Raw genomic sequence first — 18,880 nt, forward strand, 5'->3', positions numbered from 1 at the left:
GATAAACATTGTGGTATTTTATATTCTTACTGTGTGTATGATGCTGAAATGAATTTATGGTTGACCTTTTCTATATTCATCTTTACTCAGCAGATCAGTTCTCATATCTCTAATCCCATCATATACAACTGATCAGGGTTGGGGTCAATTCAATTTCAATTCCAGTCAAAAAAAATAATTTAAAATAATTCCTCATTGAAAAGCATTGAAGAGAATTTTAATTTTAATCTACCTTCTGAATTGAATGTAATTGAAGTGAAATTGACCCCGATGCTGTCACAGATATAAAAACATCTCAGTGGATGTTTGTCTATTTCTGTTCCTATACTAATGGGGGAAAAAAGTATAGATTTAAAAACATTCTATACAGAGACATACTGTATGTGAAATGGCCTTTCAGTAGTCTGAGCCTTGCTGGGAGAGGATCACTGAGGGATTGTGATTAATAAAAATACCCTAATCCACAACACAAACAAGCAAAAAATATATTTTTTAAACAATGCCCCCACTGCTTAACCGCTTTGCTCTCAATTCTGATGGATTATCCCCAATCTTTGTGGGTCCCTGTGGACATTTTGGGAGGGAGAGGAGTATTTTGGGCTCCTGAGTGGTGCAAGGCACTGCATCTCAATGCAAGAGGCGTCACTACAGTCCCTGGTTCAAATCCAGGCTGTATCACATCTGGCTGTGATTGGGAGTCCCATAGGGAGGTGCACAATTGGCCCAGCATCATCCGGGGTAGGCCGTCATTGTAAATAAGAATTTGTTCTTAACTGACTTGCCTAGTTAAATAAAAAAATAGCTTATCATACACCGTTTTGCCCACTCGCTAATTTCAAACAGTCCCAGAACCCATCATCCACACTGAGTAACTGTGTCCAGAAAGAATGTCCCTTTGAAGTCCAGTGACATTCCACTGACTTTAATAAGGCATGGTTTGTTCTTCTCGTGCTATTTTTACCTAATAGAAAAGAAACCACCCAATCATCTTCATATATTTCTGCTCCCTGGCGCCTGTGTTCTCAAAAACCCTAAATGTTCTTACATAACAGTATCTCAAGCAGAGGTTTTCAGAATGACTTGAGACAGTATCGAAAGATAACTGCATGGATATATTATTGATACCACATTGATAGAACAAAGGAGGTTAATATTGTACAGAGAGGAGCGTTTAGAAACCTGGGAAGAGTGTCTCACAGGTGGAACAGCTCACATGCTCCTCTCTCTCCCAACCTCATCCACAACGCTCCCAGCCAGCCAGCCAGTTGATTTAACACACCTCACATATTGCCCAATGTTCCACACTAAATAAAAACCTCTCCCTCCTCTGGCTACCTTTTAACTGTAGCATATCCCTGCCTGTTACAGTTCTCCCTACTGTAGTTTTGTGGTGGGTTGTCCTCCTCACCACCTTACTATTAACTACTTTCTACTGTCTTGTAGAAAACACAATCTGAAATCTGTCTGGGTTTAGCAGTTAACTATTACATCAAAGTCAGTGCACAGCAGCGCAGTACAAAGAACACAGGAAAAAGGGCACATTTTTCTCATAAACGTGAATCTATATAGCAGGCATGTATAATAGGATTGATTACCTACACTTGATCGATTCCAGGAAACAGTCTAGGAAACATGTGTTTAGAGTAACAAATGTTTTATTGGTATTTTTTTAACAAATCATTCAGCTGATGACAGAACATAACAATTGGTGTTCAACAAGGGTATAGGTTCACACATTTTCAGCATCACAACCTAAAAGGACAAAGCTATTTCATCTGGTGTTGATAAGATCGATATGTCTGTTTAGAAGAAGCAGGAGGTTTACGCCACAATGACAGCGAGAGAGAAAAAAACTGTAAACACACACATATGCCCAACTCTCAGATGGTCATGTTAACAGAGTTTCTGCCTCATACCCTTTCATCACACAAACATCACCAGGGTTTCAGGGTAAACAACAAAACAAAGTACATTCAAACATCTGTTGTATAATATCTACAGTAATTTTAACTTTTTCTTTCCTTTTTCTCAAAATACAATATATTATCTTTATTCAAGGTCCTGTTTAAAAAAGTTGCTAAGATGTCTATATACATCGAGGCAGGACATAAAATCACATACAAATTATGAATAATCAAACGATAAAAAACACAAATATGAACCAATATGGAAAAGGCAGGTGGCAAGCCTACATGCTTTCACTTTTGTCTTCAGCTCTTCTTTGATACCATGGCAACAGGCTGGAGTTCAGCAAAGAAGGAAGCAGCAAAACAACCTTTTAAAAAAAACATGGCGGAGAACTTCACATCACATAATCTGCTTCCAGCTACATGAGGTTCTGAAAGTAAACAAACATACAACACAAATCAGCGATGTGGCTGGTGCCAAAAATGAATCTTGACACTGTAATTTAGCCAAGGCTTAGCCACACAAATGTGAGTATTCCATTTATGTTGAGCTCTTATAAATCTACTGACCTCCCATATTTGCCTACATCTATGCCATTGTCAAAACATTAATTTGACATGTCCATAATCTATCCTATGCAACATACTATAGATGAAAACACTAGTCTTGATTTGGCATTATTAATATAACCAAGATGTTGGATAAACTGGACCAGATTAGTATAGAGATTAAAGCAGCAGAGAGCCAGGTGGGTCTTTGGCCAGTGGGTCTCTTGGCTCTCTGTGCCACACCAATCAACACTGATTAAGATCCAAAATGGTCTTGGATTATCACCAAATCCTTGCCTTACATTTACCCACTAGACTTTAGGAGGACACCAACACTGATAACAACTATAGGACTAACATGTCTCTACTGAGCCAGACCAGGTAGTCCTGCTGTCCTTCACACTAGACTCACCTCGTCCCTCCTCTGGGCAACTCCAGGCCCTCTCTGTCCAGTTGAAGCCCGCGAGGAGGCCACTCCACCAAGGGAACCGTAGCCGGACATCTGACCCCGGGGCAGAAAGCTGGACTGGCAGTACGGGATTACCCCCTCATCTGCAGATGACAATATGCAATACCGCAATCACTCAAAAGTACAGCTGGAATTATATGGGTCAGATTCTAAGTGCTGGACCAGACTAGACCCCCCACCATCCCTGGCCACCTGGGTAGAGGGGATTGTTGCTCGATGTGTGCTTAAACCGATGCACTATTTTAAGTCCACTGAGGATTTGTATGCATATTAATGTAGACGGAGTATTACTAGACCTCAATCACAATATGATGCTGTGTTTGCTGCTTTTATATTACTGTAACATGTATTTTCTTTAATTAGATGGTTTGATGCATACCTTGTGAGCCCCTCATGGCAGGCCCTCTCTTCTGGGGTGAGGAGTAGTCTCCTCTCCTCTGTAGGGCCGGCGAGTTCTCTGCCGATGGCCTCCGGCTACAGCCCGGCACATCAACCAGGAGCTGCATGGGGTCATCTGCTGCAGGGGGTGGGGCCGGCGGAGGGGGCAGTTCTGTACAGACAGATTGACAGCTCATGAAAAAAAAAAAACTGTCTTCACTCAACAACACAGGTTGCCTCTTTAAAGCACTGCTGTCTATCTGTTCACAGTTAAATGTACACTACAGGACTTTGAAGTGGAACTGACAGCATTTTAGCAACATGAAATATTAAAATCTATGACATTTTTTATATATATTTTTTTTTACATTTTCTGACAAGTGAACACTTAGATATGGTAATTTTCATGTTTTCATAAATTCTTAGAATGTTTGGGAATTACAAATACTAAGGTATGTCAAAATTCTATAGCAATATAGAGTGGGAAAGCAGCCGTGCGTTTGGACAATTAATAGACACTGCAGTAAATAAATAAATCTGTCTCGTCCAGGACCAGAGTCTACTTAGACTGGTACACCATAGCCAATCAGAGCTACAGTATAGGCCTTTATGCAAACAAGCCATTTGCACACAGGCTTGCCACCATTCACTTTGAACTGGACTGTGTGTTTACAGGCAGTTTTCAACTGGCAACTTTAGATCGTTAGAACGCATTCGCCAAAAACCACAAAATACCCCTGAATGGATTTCTGCAAATATGTCAATACCACTTGGGAGTCCTCTTACATTTGGGAACTTTACAGGCCTATTGATTAAACCAGCATGAAAAGGTAGGCTCTCTCTCCTTCAGTTATGCACATCAACAACAAAAAGATCAACAACTAATGCTAGCCAGAGAAAGACGAGCTAACATCTAACGAAGGAACATTAGATAAACACCAACTTTTTGAAATAGCTAGTCGTCAAAATTGCACTGATAAACGATGGGGAATTGTAGCCTACTATTTCTCTGCCGCTTGCATGCCTACAATGCATGCTTGTCCCAACCATGAACCAAAGCGAACTGGTTAAAGTTAGCTAGCTTGCTACTTCCTGACACAAATGAGAGAACACCTTACTCTGACCATTTTACTCGCCCTAGCAGAGCTGGTTAGGCTTTTTACATGTTGTTATCTAAAGTGTTCGTGACTAACTATTACTTTCTTTGCCTACATTTACTAACACAAGTCATATTCAGCGGATGTTGCGTGTTCAAAAATTAATCAGTTATTCTGTGCTCTAGCACATTCAGAAGAGTGCTCTGAAATTGGAGTAGATAGCTAGAGTGAAATTGCAAACGCAAGAGATATGCTAAATGTTAAAGTTATTGCTATCTAACCAAATTACACCTGCATCTCTAGCCGTGTATAGCCACCAAAAAACAATATGAGGAGAAAAAGTCAGTCACTCCTCCAATGACATGACATCCTCCTAGCAGCTAGCTAGCGATTTAACATTAGGATCCGAGTTTTTAGCTTGCTACATGAATATATACGCTAGCCTATTAGCCACATTATGACTGACTAGTGATCATTGCCCTTGCTAGTTTGACTGTATTGTCATATCCAGCCTTAGTTACATTCAACCATTTTTGTCCAAAATATTGAGCCATTGAAACTGAAACAGTGCATCCCAAATGGAGGCAGCAAACAATGTACCAGGCCAGCTGTGATTTACAACCTGATAGCAATATTTCTTGGACTACCAAGAAACGTATTGGTGAATTATATTAATAATGCATTGAACGGCATCAATCTATTCTGCCAACACTGCCTTAGTGTACGTCATGGAATGTTGAGGCAAATATAACTTATTTTTAAAACCTCTTATTAAGTTGTCTTGTAGCATAAACTGGGAATTAGATATTTAATACTGATATTAAGATTGTTTGTTTCATATCGGGAAAGTAGTTAAAACACTGTCAGTTCCACTTTAATGTGTGACCAAAATGTAAATGTACTGTAAGGATGTGGCTTGAATCCCAAAGCAGTTGTGTTACTTATGTGCATGTGCTAGCAACACACCAAGAAGTTAGAGCCAGTGAGAGCCATTTCTAAGTTCTTGGAAATAATAAGATGGTGTAACTTGTTATTACAAAAGCTATGCGTGGTGCCTTGTGTAAAAGCTTCTACAAAGAGAAGATAACATACATGTAGCTGCCCAATATGTCTTACCTGCTTGGTCATGCAGCTCTCGTCGGTGCTGGCCCTCCCTGAGGGCTTTCTTCTTGCTTCTGGTTCTGTGTCCCTGCGTAGCGTATGAGGAGTCAGCCGGGAAAGGAGGAGATTGTCCTGACAGAAAATAACAGTGATGTCATCAAGAAGACATTCAGAGGGAATAAAAGATAGAGCCATCTCATAATAGATCTGATTTGATTTTCATGTACAAATACTTAACACATTGTAGCATAATAACATTGAAAAGGTCAGGATAATTATGCAGTTATGGATTAGCCTGGTAGCAGATCTGTCTGTGCTTTAGCTAACTCCTCTTGTCCTTTCATTGTCATGCCAAACACGGACTGTGTGTATGGCATGGCAACCAATGACAAAGGACGTGGCTAAAGCACATACAGTTCTGTGACCAGGCTAGTCATTTTCAAGAGGCTAGCTACATATAATTATGCTATATAACAGATTATCCTATATTAATAATTATCCTAGAACTATGACAGAGGAAAAGGTGTGTACAACTAACCTCCTCTGCCACTCATCTCTGAAGTAAAGCTATCCCCTGTGAAGGGGTCTCCCCATTGGCTGGTGTGGTATGGCCCGCTGACGTCATAGGCGTCTATATTGGCAAACAGGTTGGGGTTGGAATGGGAGACCTGATAACCGGGCTCGTAGTGGCCCCGCAGGTCAAAGTGCTGCAGCCGGGGGCTGTCGTTGTGGTTGGGTGTCTCCTCTTGGGGGGAGGGGGGGAGCGTGGCTGTGGACTGTAGGCTGGAGGTGGTGTCCTGGGCCAGCTTCTCTCTTCTGAAGGAGGGCAGGCTGGGTAAAACCTGCCTGGAGCCATCCATCAGGTAAGTCCTTGCTGGCAGCGGGGGACACCTGTCCTCCTCAGAGCTACTGGGAGCGGGAGGAAGAGGAAACATGATTAGTACATGGGGGAAAGTGAGAAAATACCCCTGGTTTAACAACTAAGAGGACCTGACACATTGAGTGAAAAACACTGTCAGTAAGACCCCAGTATAAATCTAAGGGGTCTATCTTACACAATACTTGTACTTCATCAAGAAAACTCTTCGAGGCACATTAACAGCCATATCCAGAGACTGTAACAGTAGTTGACAGTGTTACATTTGAAAAGAGGAACCAGCAGCAATGGGTTACAAAACAGAAGACTTCAAATGATTTATGTTGCCGTGACAACGTCAGCGGATGTCAGAGCAGATTTAACAGAGAACATGTTATTGAAAAAGGAAAGGGCTAATCAACACTGTCAGATGATGGCTAATGTCATTACAAAAAAAGACAACAGTCAGAACAGCTAGGTCCCCCCAGTTATGGCCACAATCTCATCTGTCACAATCAGTTAGAGGAAACTGTACACTCCCCCTGATGCAGCCACACTAAGAGTCTCTCCTGAGCCTCCAGACAAGAATGTTTTTCATCTCCAACTTTAACCGTAGTAAACTTCACTAGAGTTTATAATCTGGATTGAACTGGAGGTCAGGTTCCGGCCCTAACGTCATGAAGTCTTGCTATGTAGTTCAGGTAAACTATCAGGTCAAATAGAGTGCAAGCCATACATTCAATCTAAACACAGCCCTCATATGAGGGCATCAGAGAATAGATAAAAAGGACACATCAGGAAAAATCACAATGAGTTATGGAGAAAGGGTGCAATATGTAACAACTTCAGCACTACTAGTTCTCTTTCCCTGTACTGACATTTCCCTCCTGAACACCGGGAGGGAAATGCTAACAAGCTAACCCATGGGAGGGTGTCTACAGGGGATGCAGTGCTGGGTGTTACCTGTTCCTCCCCTCATCCTGATCTCTCTTGGTGTAACCACATCCTTTATTAGCAGGCAGTGGTAGAGACAGAACGTCCTCCCAGTTGAGTGGTGCAGGCTTAAATGGAGGACACACTGACCTCTGCTTCACCAGCTTGGCTACAGTACAGAGAGAAAGCAGACAACCCACACACTTAGTTAAATCAAGCTGAAGAGAACATTGGTCAATATATATATATATATAACAGTTGAAGTAGGAAGTTTACATACACTTATGCTGGGGTCATTAAAACTCATTTTTCAACCACTCCACAAATTTCTTGTTAACAAACAAGAATTTTTCCCAACGATTGTTGACAGGACAGATTATTTCCAGTGGGTCAGAAGTTTACATACACTAAGTTGACTGTGCCTTTAAACAGCTTGGAAAATTCCAGAAAATTGTCATGGCTTTAGAAGCTTCTGAAGCTAATTGACATAATTTGAGTAAATTGGATGGGCACCGGTGGATTTATTTCAAGGCTTACCTTAAAACTCAGTGCCCCTGCTTGACATCATGGGGAAAAAAATCAGCCAAGACCTCAGGAAAAGAAAATGTAGACCTACACAAGTCTGGCTCATCCTTGGGAGCAATTTCCAAACGCCTGAAGGTACAACGTTCATCTGTACAAACAATATTACGCAAGTATAAACACCATGGGACCACGCAGCCGTCATACCGCTAAGGAAGGAGACATGTTCGGTCTCCTAGAGATGAACATAATTTGGAGCGGATAGTGTGAATCAATCCCAGAACAATAGCAAAGGACCTTGTAAAGATGCTGGGGGAAACAGGTACAAAAGTATCTATATCCACAGTAAAACGAGTCCTATTTCGACAACCTGAAAGGCCGCTCAGCAAGGAAGAACCCACTGCTCCAAAACCGCCATAAAAAAGCCAGACTACGGTTTGCAACTGCACGTGGGGCCAAAGATCGTACTTTTTGGAGAAATGTCCTCTGGTCTGATGAAACAAAAATAGAACTGTTTGGCCATAATGACCATTGTTATGTTTGGAGGAAAAAGGGGGAGGCTTGCAAGCCAAAGAACACCATCCCAACCGTGAAGCGCAGGGGTGGCAGCATCATGTTGTGGGGGTGCTTTGCTGCAGGAGGGACTTGTGCACTTCACAAAATAGATGTCATCATGAGGGAGGAAAAGTATGTGGATATATGGAAGCAACACCTCAAGACATCAGTCAGGAAGTTAATCTTGGTCGCAAATGGGACTTCCAAATGAGCAATGACCCCAAGCACACTTCTAAAGTTGTGGCAAAATGGCTTAAGGACAACAAAGTCAAGATATTGGAGTGGCCATCACAAAGCCCTGACCTCAATCCTATAGAACATTTGTGGGCTGGACTGAAAAAGTGTGTGTGAGCAAGGCCTACAAACCTGACTCAGTTACAACAGCTCTCAGGAGGAATGGGCCAAAATTCACTCAACTTATTATGGGAAGCTTGTGGAAGGCTATCTGAAATGTTTGACCCAAGTTAAACAATTTAAAGGCAATGCTACCGAATAGTAATTGAGTGTATGTAAACTTCTGATCCACTGGGAATGTGATGAAAGAAATAAAAGCTGAAATAAATCACTCTACTATTATTTTGACATTTCACATTATTAAAATAAAGTGGTGATCCTAACTGACCTAAGACAGGTCATTTTACTAGGATTAAATGTCAGGAATAGTGAAAAACTGAGTTTAAATGTATTTGGCTATGTAAACTTCCGACTTCAACTGTATATACACATAACCGTTCAAAAGTTTGGGTTCACTTAGAAATGTCCTTGTTTTTGAAAGAAAAGCACATTTTTTGTCCATTAAAATAACATCAAATTTATCAGAAATACAGTGTAGACATTGTTAATGTTGTAAATGACTATTGTATCTGGAAACTCTGCCTAGAAGGCCAGCATCCTGGAGTCGTCTCTTCACTGTTGACGTTGAGGCTGGTGTTCTGCGGATACTATTTAATTAAGCTACCAGTTGAGGACTTGTGAGGCGTCGGTTTCTCAAAACTAGACACTCTAATGTACTTGTCCTCTTGCTCAGTTGTGCACCCGGGCCTCCCACTCCTCTTTCTATTCTGGTTAGCGCCAGTTTGCGCTGTTCTGGGAAGGGAGTAGTACACAGCACTGTACAAGATCTTCAGTTTCTTGGCAATTTCTCACGTGGAATAGCCTTCATTTCTCAGAACAAGAAAAGACTGAAGAGTTTCAGAAGAAAGTTTTGTTTCTAGCCATTTTTAGCCTGTAATGAACCCACAAATTCTGATGCTCCAGGTACTGAACTAGTCTAAAGAAGGACAGTTTTATTGCTTCTTTAATAAGAACAACAGTTTTCAGCTTTGCTAACATAATTGCAGAAGGGTTTTCTAATGATCAATTAGCCATTTAAAATTATAAACTTGGATTAGCTAACACAACCTGCCATTGGAACACAGGAGTGATGGTTGCTGATAATGGGCCTCTGTTCGCCTATGTAGATATTCCATTAAAAAACATTATTTCAGCTACAATAGTCATTTACAACATTAACAATGCCTACACTGTATTTCTGATCAATTTGATGTTATTTTAAATGGACAACAAAAAAAGTGCATTTCTAAGTGACCCCAAACTTTTGAACGGTAGTGTACACACAAACACACACACACACACACACACACTTTTGGTTACTACATGATTCCATGTGTTATTTCATAGTTTTGATGTCTACACACACACACACACACACCCTCATCAACTATGTAACAAAGTTAGCTACAGTACCAATCAAAAGTTTGGACACACCCACTCAAGGGTTTTTCTTTATTTTACAATTTTCTACATTGTAGAATAATAGTGAAGTCATCAAAACTATGAAATAACACATATGGAATCATGTAGTAACCAAAAAAGTGTTAGACAAATCAAAATATATTTTAGAGTCTTCATAGTAGCCACCAATTGCCTTGATTACAGCTTTGCACACTCTTGGCATTCTCTCAACCAGCTTTATTAGGTAGTCACTTGGAATACATTTCAATTATCAAGTGTGCCTTGTTAAACATTTATTTGTGAAATGTTTTTCCTTCTTAATGTGTTTGAGCCAATCAGTTGTGTTGTGACAAGGTGGGGGTGGGGGAGGGGGCAAAGAGAAACGACAGTCCATCAATGTTTTCAGGTCAGTCAATCGGGAAAATTTCCTGTCGCAAAAAACATCAAGCGCTATGATGAAACTGGCTCTCATGTGGACCGCCACAGGAAAGGAAGACCCTGAGTTACCTCTGCTGTGGAGGATAAGTTCATTAGAGTTACCCGCCTCAGAAATTGCAGCCCAAATAATTCTTCAAAATTCAGATTTACTTACATTGACGGCCTACACCGGTCAAACCCGGACGACATTGGGCCAATTGTGCGCTGCCCTATGGGACTGAGATGCAGTGCCTTAGACTGCTGCGCCACTCGGTAGCCCAGTACAATTGAGATGGTTTGGGATGAGTTGGGGCCACAGAGTGAAGAAAAAGCAGCCAACAAGTGCTCAGCATATGTGGGAACTCCCTCAAGACCGTTGGAAAAACATTCCAGGTGAAGCTGGTCTAGAGAATGCCAAGAGTGTGCAAAACTGTCATCAAGGCAAAGGGTGGCTACTTTGAAGACTCAAATATTTTGATTTGTTTAACACTTGTTTGGTTACTACATCATTCCATATGTATTATTTCATAGTTTTGATGTCTTCACTATTACTCTACAATGTAGAAACAGTAAGAATAAAGAAAAACCCTGGAATGAGTAGGTGTGTCCAAACTTTTGACTGGTACTGTATATCCTCACCACTTAACATTCCCTTAACTACAGTACATGAGAAGTGTAATTGGTGCCTGTACCATTGCTTGTCCTGGCGTACTGCATCTTGGTGTACTCTACAGACTGTCCAGACTGGATGGTCCACTGGTCCAGGTCTTGCACCAGACCGAAGAGGCCGAAGTTGGAGAGGACGGGGGTACTGGCATAGGAGTCAGGGCCCTGGGTGCAGGTGGTGTTGGAGCCCTGGGTGCAGGTGGTGTTGGAGCCCTGGGTGCAGGTGGTGTTGGAGCCCTGGGTGCAGGGGGTGTTGGAGTATGTGTTGTAGTAGGCTAAACCCTGCAAGTCCTCAGCAGCAGCTGTATTGATGGTGCTGTAGATGGGACTGTCAGTGGACACTGAGCTGTATTTCTCAGACTGGCTCAGGTAATTGGAGATGGCAACTGCAGTGAGAAATAGAAAGTCATTAAAACATTTAAAAAGTCAAACATTTCCTTGAATGAACCACTTGATCTTCCCTCTGCAATTTCCTGGTCAATCGCAAAATCACAATCTCAAATAGGTTCCATCATTTGAGCTGTAAAGGCAGCGTATTACTATTCATTTAGCTTCTATTCAAACTACTGCATTTTATCCCATCCCAAGTTGCAAGATGTGACTGTCGGCTCTCACCATTGTAGTATCGGTCTGTAGAGTCCAGTTTGCCAGAGCAACAGTTGACTGAGTCTTTTCCATTCTGGGTAACGTTCCCAATGTTGGAGCCCAGCATCCCTGGTCTACTGTAGACAGATGGAGAGAACTAAAGGTCAGATATTACTGTAAGTCTGTGCTGTTTGTAATTTAAAAAACGAGTCCACTCATGTTTACATTGATGCTCTGAGTAAAACCAAGATCTCTACCTTCCATTGCTGAGACCAGATCCTTCAATGTGAGCGAATCCAACTGCAGGAAAAAACAACAAAAGCAATGGCTGCAATTAAAATATCTCTTTATTATGCAGTGGCTTTCATCTAGGGCTGTTTGCCCAACAAATTCAGATAATATGCCGTATACTCAAGGGCACAAAACAGTGCGTCCCACTTGTGATTTAGGCATGCCGTTTTTTTGTTGTAATTTCATTAAGGCCATGCTTCTGAATTTGACCTAGATACACTAAAAAGGCATATCACAGCAACACTAGGATTCAGAACCCACAGATTACAACAAGTCACATTTAAGACACTCAGACTTGGCAAATGTGATGGTGACAGGATTGGAACAAACTAGTATTGTAATGCTAATGGTGTTGTTTGTATGCTATGTGAATACAGTGTCGGGTTGAGGATGTTACAGTATACCTGCAGGTGTGTAGGCGAATGAGGTGGTGTAGTGTCCCAGCTCCTTCCTCCTGCGGTGGCGACAGTACAGCCAACCACTGAAACCCATGAGCGCCAGCCACGGAGCCACACCCAACCCAGCGATGAACGCTGGTTGGCAGACCACACCCGTGATCTGCTCTGATAGACTGAGGCTGCTGTCTTTCTGCAGAGGGTCTGAAGGCATGTCCAGTGACAGGGCTGAATGATAGAGAGTCCAGGTTATCAGTCTGGCAAATTAATTTCCAATATGGCTTCCTGAATAAACAGACAACTAACTAACCCCATTGGATTTCTAGCAAGAAGTTTTGAAATACAGTATACCAGTAACAAACAATTCAGAAACCTCAAGCCTCGTCTTTAGTCATCTCCCATTACTGACTGAGGACCAAGTTGACAGGCTATTAATGTTGCATCTAAGATGGTAAAGCTGACTCACTGAGGACCAGGTCTATAGGTGGGCTGTGTTCACCAACTCCCAAGATGGTGACTGCAGCCACCATCACATTGTACTGGAGGTCTGGTAGCAGCCCAGTCAGTAGGATGGACAATTCTGCTCCATCCACTGTCCTGTTGATATGGCTCTCTGTCTTCATCTCAGAGTCACTTCCCAGGCACCAGACCTGATGGACAGAGAAACAAGCGTGATACTAAGTGGTGGAGGGACAGAAATGACCTACAACATTTAAAAACACTAGAAGCATCAAGTCGATCATGTTGCCAAGAGGACAATTGAACCATAAGTGGAGATATTTTGTTGTTGTAAGTCAGCTCAACATGGGGATACAATAGGCTTTAAAAGCCTTTCCAGAAAAGTTTGAGAACATTTTTTTGGGGACTGCAAATCAAAACTTAAGAGGAGATCCAATTGACAAGATGAGGACAAATTATTTAAATCTGAGGACTAAATTTGTTAAATTGTGTTTTTGTATTCTATAGAAGTGTTGCTGTTAACAGATACTAATCAGGGAGCAATTTGCAATGTTTAATTAAAACCACTAGCACTGCATTTCTGTTCTGCACAGCATGTTTTGGCAACATTGATAAAACCGACTGCTTAAAATCAGCACATTGCTGATTCAAACAAATATTACATTTTTCTTTCCCACGAACAGTTGTAGTTACTAATTAACTGCCCACATTTCACTATATTAACATCAGACAGTAGTCTAGAGGAGCACTTTTCTCCAAACAGGTACAGCTTCAACAGTCTCCATGCTGTAATCTCACCTTGTACTCCAGGACTATACCACTCTGATCGTCAGAGGGAGGCTCCCAGGAGACACGGATGCTGGAGCTGTTGCTGAGCTGGACCACTGATACAGCCTGCGGGGGAGCACTCAACACTGGAAGGATGTGAATATGGAAAACTGTTAGTTAACAAGACCCAGAGGATCAAAAAGAGACTTTGGTCAATAAAATTGTGCTGTGGTGTTCTAGAGTAGCATATAACAGCATTGATTAGAGTCATTTTAGAAGCAAAAAAAATAAACTTTACTAAATTCTAAGGAAAATGGATTCTTACTGCCCTTGCAAGACAATAAAGAAGTCTGTAGGCATAGTACACTACTTCAGAGAGGGACTCTCCTGCATCCCGCTGCGTGTCTTACCCTCCTCAGGGGTGCGTAGCAGCACCAGGGGGCTGTCCAGTCCCTGCAGCTTGTTGAAGTAGGGAAGGACCTTCACCTCATACTCTGTGTCCGTGCGCAGGTCTGATAGGACAGTGCTAAGCTCAGGCCCAGCCTTCACGTCCTGGACCAACCAGACGCTGCCAGTGGAGCGGTACAGCAGCCTGTAGCCCTGCACATACTGAGATTGACGCGCCACCTGGCCAATGACAGAACACAGGAGGAGGGACATAGGAGGTGGGTATTGATCTACTCCAAGATATTGTAAAGTATGTAGCACAGTATAAAGTAGCATATTGTTTCTCCAGATTAGAATACTCAGTTTTACTCACAGTCCAGGAGACCTGGGCACTGGTGGGTGATAGGACCACAGGCTTCTGCAGGAAGACAGACACCTCCCCTAGTTCTCTCTGCACATGTCTGTGGTCCACCCCCTGCTCTGTAGGACTCCCATCTACAACAACACAGAGACAGAGAGAACTGCACTCAGAAGAGCCTGACATCATACCACATTGCATTGAGAACAGCCTGATGTCATACCACACTGCACTCAAAACAGCCTAACATCACGTAACACTTTACTACGAAACAGTTCAAGTGATTGAGTGATTATGCACATTATATGCTGTTCTGTGCCCATACTGACCCTGTGTCCTGATGGGTTCAGAGATGGGGCTGGGGTCACTCAGACCGTAGGAGTTGACCGCTCGGACGATGAACAGGTAGACAGTGTTTGGGTACAGGCCAATGACTGTGTGCTTCTCCTGTTTCACGCGGTCAGCTACCGTCTGCCACACACTGCCAACAGATTGGCTGGAAAAGAACATTTATCAATTACAGATTGAATTCTGGTAGGATTGTCTGGCCTTGTCCTTATCCTGATATGAGGACTCGGCTAGCCGAACCGAACGAGTGGGCTAACATACTCCCTTAAAAGACCTTGAAAAACAACAAAAAAGGGACAATAGTGCTATTTGACAATTTTGAGATGCCGTAGCCAGTATACACTTCCTCAAAATAGTCCGAATTAATCTACGATAACGCAAGAAATCTGTCATTAATTTTCAAGTGGCGTAGAAAAATAATGTGTTCAACAGACGAAAAAACCCTTACCGAAGTCCAAAACGAACAAACTCTTCCGAACTCTGACCTGCTCCTTAACTAGGTGTCATAGAAGATCTGCATGGCAATCTGCCCTCTACTGTACTCCAACCCCCTTCAAGCATCCCTCTCCTCCCCCCTCTCCTTCCATTAAGCCCTGTTCGCCAGTCCTAGGAGGGTTAGCGGAGGAATAATAGGATATGTTTCCATCCAGCAGCTAGCTCTATTTAAAGACTGTGCTCTGTTAGATGAAGTTTTAGGAAAGCAGCTAACAGCTACCCATGGGAATATCTCCTCTCAAACTGTGCTGTCAGTCTCTGTGCCAATCAACAGGCAGCCTGTTGGCCTGTCTGTGTCTGGCTCTGCCTGTGATGAGAGCTCTCTGGCTGGGCTGCCCTTCCATAGCCCCAGGCCAGTGCAGTCCAGGTCCATGGGGAAAATGCTGCTTTTTTCCCCCTTTATGCAACTGATTCTATGATTCTCTGCTCCAGAACGCTTTTATTAAATCTGCCACGGCTCGGTTTCCCTTCATGTCGTTATTTTCTGTCCCTGTAGCACATGTATGAATGGCTTAGTTAAACCAAATGGACATTCTCTGTATGTGAATAAAATACACATCAAGAACACAACTGATATAGCAACAGACCTAGAAAGCATTGAAATAGAAATCCTCTATTTATATGGTGTCCTGCAGAGCCATGTATTAAGAGAGGTTGGGCAATGCGGTTTGCAAATATATGGCTCTGGTACCCAGTCCTTGCATGTCATACAGTACCTGAAGGCCTCGATGATGTAGGAGGTCACAGCGGCCCCACCCTCGTGGGGGTTGGACTGCCAGGTGAGGGTGACTGTGCCCCTGGTCACCTCCGTCACCACAGGCCTCTGGGGCGGCCCTGGCAGCTGGATGGACTCTGACACCCGGGGAACTGATGACCCAGGGGCTCCATCCTCTGGGACACAAACAGGGATCCGGCATGAGATAACATGAGACACAGTGGTGGGGTGTGATAATGGTACCGGGATATAGTGGTGTGTGGTAGTGTACTGGGATATAGTATGAGTTTGACTGTTTATTTTTCAAGTCTGTTGATATTCACACACAGTAGTGGTGAATACTGTAGCTAAAGCAGGAAAGTAGGTTTCCGTATAATGTAATGTATAATTTGAAACCAGTGGTGTTTGGTTTTGTGAGGCGCTGAGAGAATTGTGTGTGTGTTTACCTCTCATGGTGAGTGTCCCACTCCAGCTCGACTCCCCCGTGGCGCTGGACACCACACACGTGTACATTCCCGAATCCGTATCCTAGCAACAGATGTGCATTTTAGCTCCCTTACACGAGGAGAGGGGACCCAAAACATTGGAACCATGGTGCTTTAGATACTGTGTTTGCTAATCCAAGTGGAGCCAATCCCAGTGGATCTCCTCTTTTTACTTATTAATAGCTTTTTTGTTCACTGCTTTGCTGCCTGAGACTCACTTTTAGAAGTTTAAAGGTAAAAGATTTTATAACATGCCACTTTGCCACAAAGCAGACATCCCTCACTAGGAGTCCTGAGTGAACAGTAGTCTACATGGTTTAGCTCACAGGTGTTAAACTCATTCCACAGAGGTCCGAGTGACTGCGGGTTATCGCTCCTTCCTTGTACTTGATTCATGAATTAAGCTAAATTATTAGTAAGGAACTCCCCACACCTTGTTGTCTAGAGCTTAATTGAAAGGAAAAAATTAAACCAGCAGGCACTAGGTCCTCCATGGAATGTGTTTGACACCCCTGGTCTACCTGCTCTCCTTTGCCACAGTACTGTATACATATCCTCATGCTTCACTGGCCTAATGGTGTTACCAACACTGGGCTAGCGGAGTGCCAGTCTACTGTAACCAACATAAATTCATATTAGATTTGACCTCTGGTTGGTGGATTGGTAGCATGTGGACAGATGAACTCTGTGTGAGTTTAACCACTGCTGAAATATTGAAGACTAGGAGGGGCATCGCTAGGCTAAATATTTTTAGTCCCTCTTTCTCCCTCTAGAACTGGTCCTCTCCCTCCCTCTTGATGCCAAGCTAATGCATCTCTTCTGTTCCATTGAGCACAGTGGCATGGCATATTTCCCCCGCCTCATTGATGCATTGGACTTTGTGTTAATGCTCCAAGTTTGCTGAGCACAAATGCTGAGCATGACACAGTGATGACAGAGAGCGAGAGAGAGAGTTGTGCCAGAGATGTAATTAAAGGCTCTGAGATCGTTAATCATGCGTGGCCACAGTCAATTATAACAAACGATGCTGCACTCCCCGCTCCGCACGGCCACCTCCAGTGAGGCCACAGCACAAAAGGGCCACTGACTGGTCTTTCATCAAAGCAGAACACATTTACAAACAAGTCCATTCATTAACATTACACACTGCATAGGCACGTAATCACACCGGAGAAGTCTGTTTGAAATTCAGTTTCACCTAGACTTTCAAAAAAAATTGTAATGGAGGAGAACATAAAAACGTTGCCCTCTGGCATTGGGGAAAGTAAAAATGTATAGATGATGGATGGCATCTCTGTCCAGCCGCGCAATACTCATTTATTCATGAGGATCAAAAGACAAATCCAATCCCAGACATATTTTTATTCCATGACATCATACAAGTACCTCAACATTAGTGATCTGCAGTGTCCCGTTCTCCATCAGGGTCATGCGGGGGTCGTCCTCCACAATCTTTTTCCCATCCTTTTCCCATCCGATCTTTAGTGAGGGTCCACCAATCGCATGACAGTGAAACTGGGCAACGGACCCCAGAGCCAAAGTCTGATTGGCTGGGCCTTGGCGGATTATTGGTGGAACACGGTGTGAAGGACCTATGGGGGAGAGAGAATAACCGACAGGACATTATGTCAGTGGGTCCTGTCACACACGCTGTAATGTCCACTCTATTTGACAGTGGTTATGTAGAGCTGTCAGAGCCTACCTGCTAATCCATACATGCATGTTATAATATCAATGTATTTGTACTGGGCTCTCCGCTCCCAGTACCATATTCCTTCCTCGTCCCAAAGTAACCCCCTGAATCTCACCCCCTTCCACCTCCAGCAGGGCTTTGGTCAGGACACTTCCTGCTACACTGATGGCCTGGCAGATATAATACCCAGAATCCTCTGGGTGCACATCGGTGATGGACAGCTCTCCACTCATGGACACAGAGTAGCGGCCGGACTGGGAGAAGTGCTGGCCAGGAAACAGCAGCATCTACACACACACACACACACACACGCAGAGAGCGAGAAAGAAACACTTGCATCTTAGCTAGTGATGAATCAGAGATGTACTTTATGCATGCATTATACAGAATAGCAGGAGATGACTTGGGACTTTTGTTTTGGTCTGTTGGCTTGATGTGAGGTGACAGACGCTTTACACACGGCCAGAGTGATGAGAAAGGGAGATGGGCATGAATAGGGGGAAGGAACATCCTTCCATCCATCTCCCCATCCATCTAATTCCTGTAAGAGGCATAGACTGAGTGGAGGACCAGGGTTATAAACCCACAAGATAATCCCAAAAATACAGCAAACCGCTTCACAAGCAGGGGCCCGACCAGGCACCACAACTATCACAGACTGGAACACAATGAAACTTATTCAGAGAGCCTCAGGCCAACTTCCCCTGCATGGCAGAC

General features: G+C 43.1%; 1 protein-coding gene across 2 annotated transcripts in view; it reads right to left on the reverse strand.

The window, feature by feature from the left end:
• Nucleotides 1–1,643: 1,643 nt before the first annotated feature.
• The window catches only part of LOC115136709 (roundabout homolog 2-like), a 73,935-nt gene continuing 56,698 nt past the window's right edge, over nt 1,644–18,880 (reverse strand). The window contains exons 8-26 of one of the 2 annotated variants that reach the window (XM_029672407.2): nt 18,279–18,450; nt 17,857–18,062; nt 16,432–16,513; nt 15,987–16,161; nt 14,757–14,923; nt 14,443–14,564; nt 14,093–14,309; nt 13,713–13,828; nt 12,922–13,105; nt 12,465–12,683; nt 12,027–12,069; nt 11,800–11,906; nt 11,211–11,570; nt 7,321–7,459; nt 6,040–6,410; nt 5,517–5,633; nt 3,305–3,475; nt 2,869–3,008; nt 1,644–2,275 (exon numbers count right to left, since the gene is read on the reverse strand). In XM_029672407.2, coding sequence (XP_029528267.2) covers nt 2,189–2,275; nt 2,869–3,008; nt 3,305–3,475; nt 5,517–5,633; nt 6,040–6,410; nt 7,321–7,459; nt 11,211–11,570; nt 11,800–11,906; nt 12,027–12,069; nt 12,465–12,683; nt 12,922–13,105; nt 13,713–13,828; nt 14,093–14,309; nt 14,443–14,564; nt 14,757–14,923; nt 15,987–16,161; nt 16,432–16,513; nt 17,857–18,062; nt 18,279–18,450 — 3,195 coding nt within the window. In that variant the 3' untranslated portion in view covers nt 1,644–2,188. Of the gene's footprint in view, nt 2,339–2,868; nt 3,009–3,304; nt 3,476–5,516; nt 5,634–6,039; nt 6,411–7,320; nt 7,460–11,210; nt 11,571–11,799; nt 11,907–12,026; nt 12,070–12,464; nt 12,684–12,921; nt 13,106–13,712; nt 13,829–14,092; nt 14,310–14,442; nt 14,565–14,756; nt 14,924–15,986; nt 16,162–16,431; nt 16,514–17,856; nt 18,063–18,278; nt 18,451–18,880 lie in introns of both variants that reach the window. The other variant, XM_029672408.2, reaches the window with a different exon arrangement.

The sequence above is a fragment of the Oncorhynchus nerka genome, linkage group LG11 (assembly GCF_034236695.1).
Source record: "Oncorhynchus nerka isolate Pitt River linkage group LG11, Oner_Uvic_2.0, whole genome shotgun sequence".
Lineage (NCBI taxonomy): Eukaryota > Metazoa > Chordata > Actinopteri > Salmoniformes > Salmonidae > Oncorhynchus > Oncorhynchus nerka.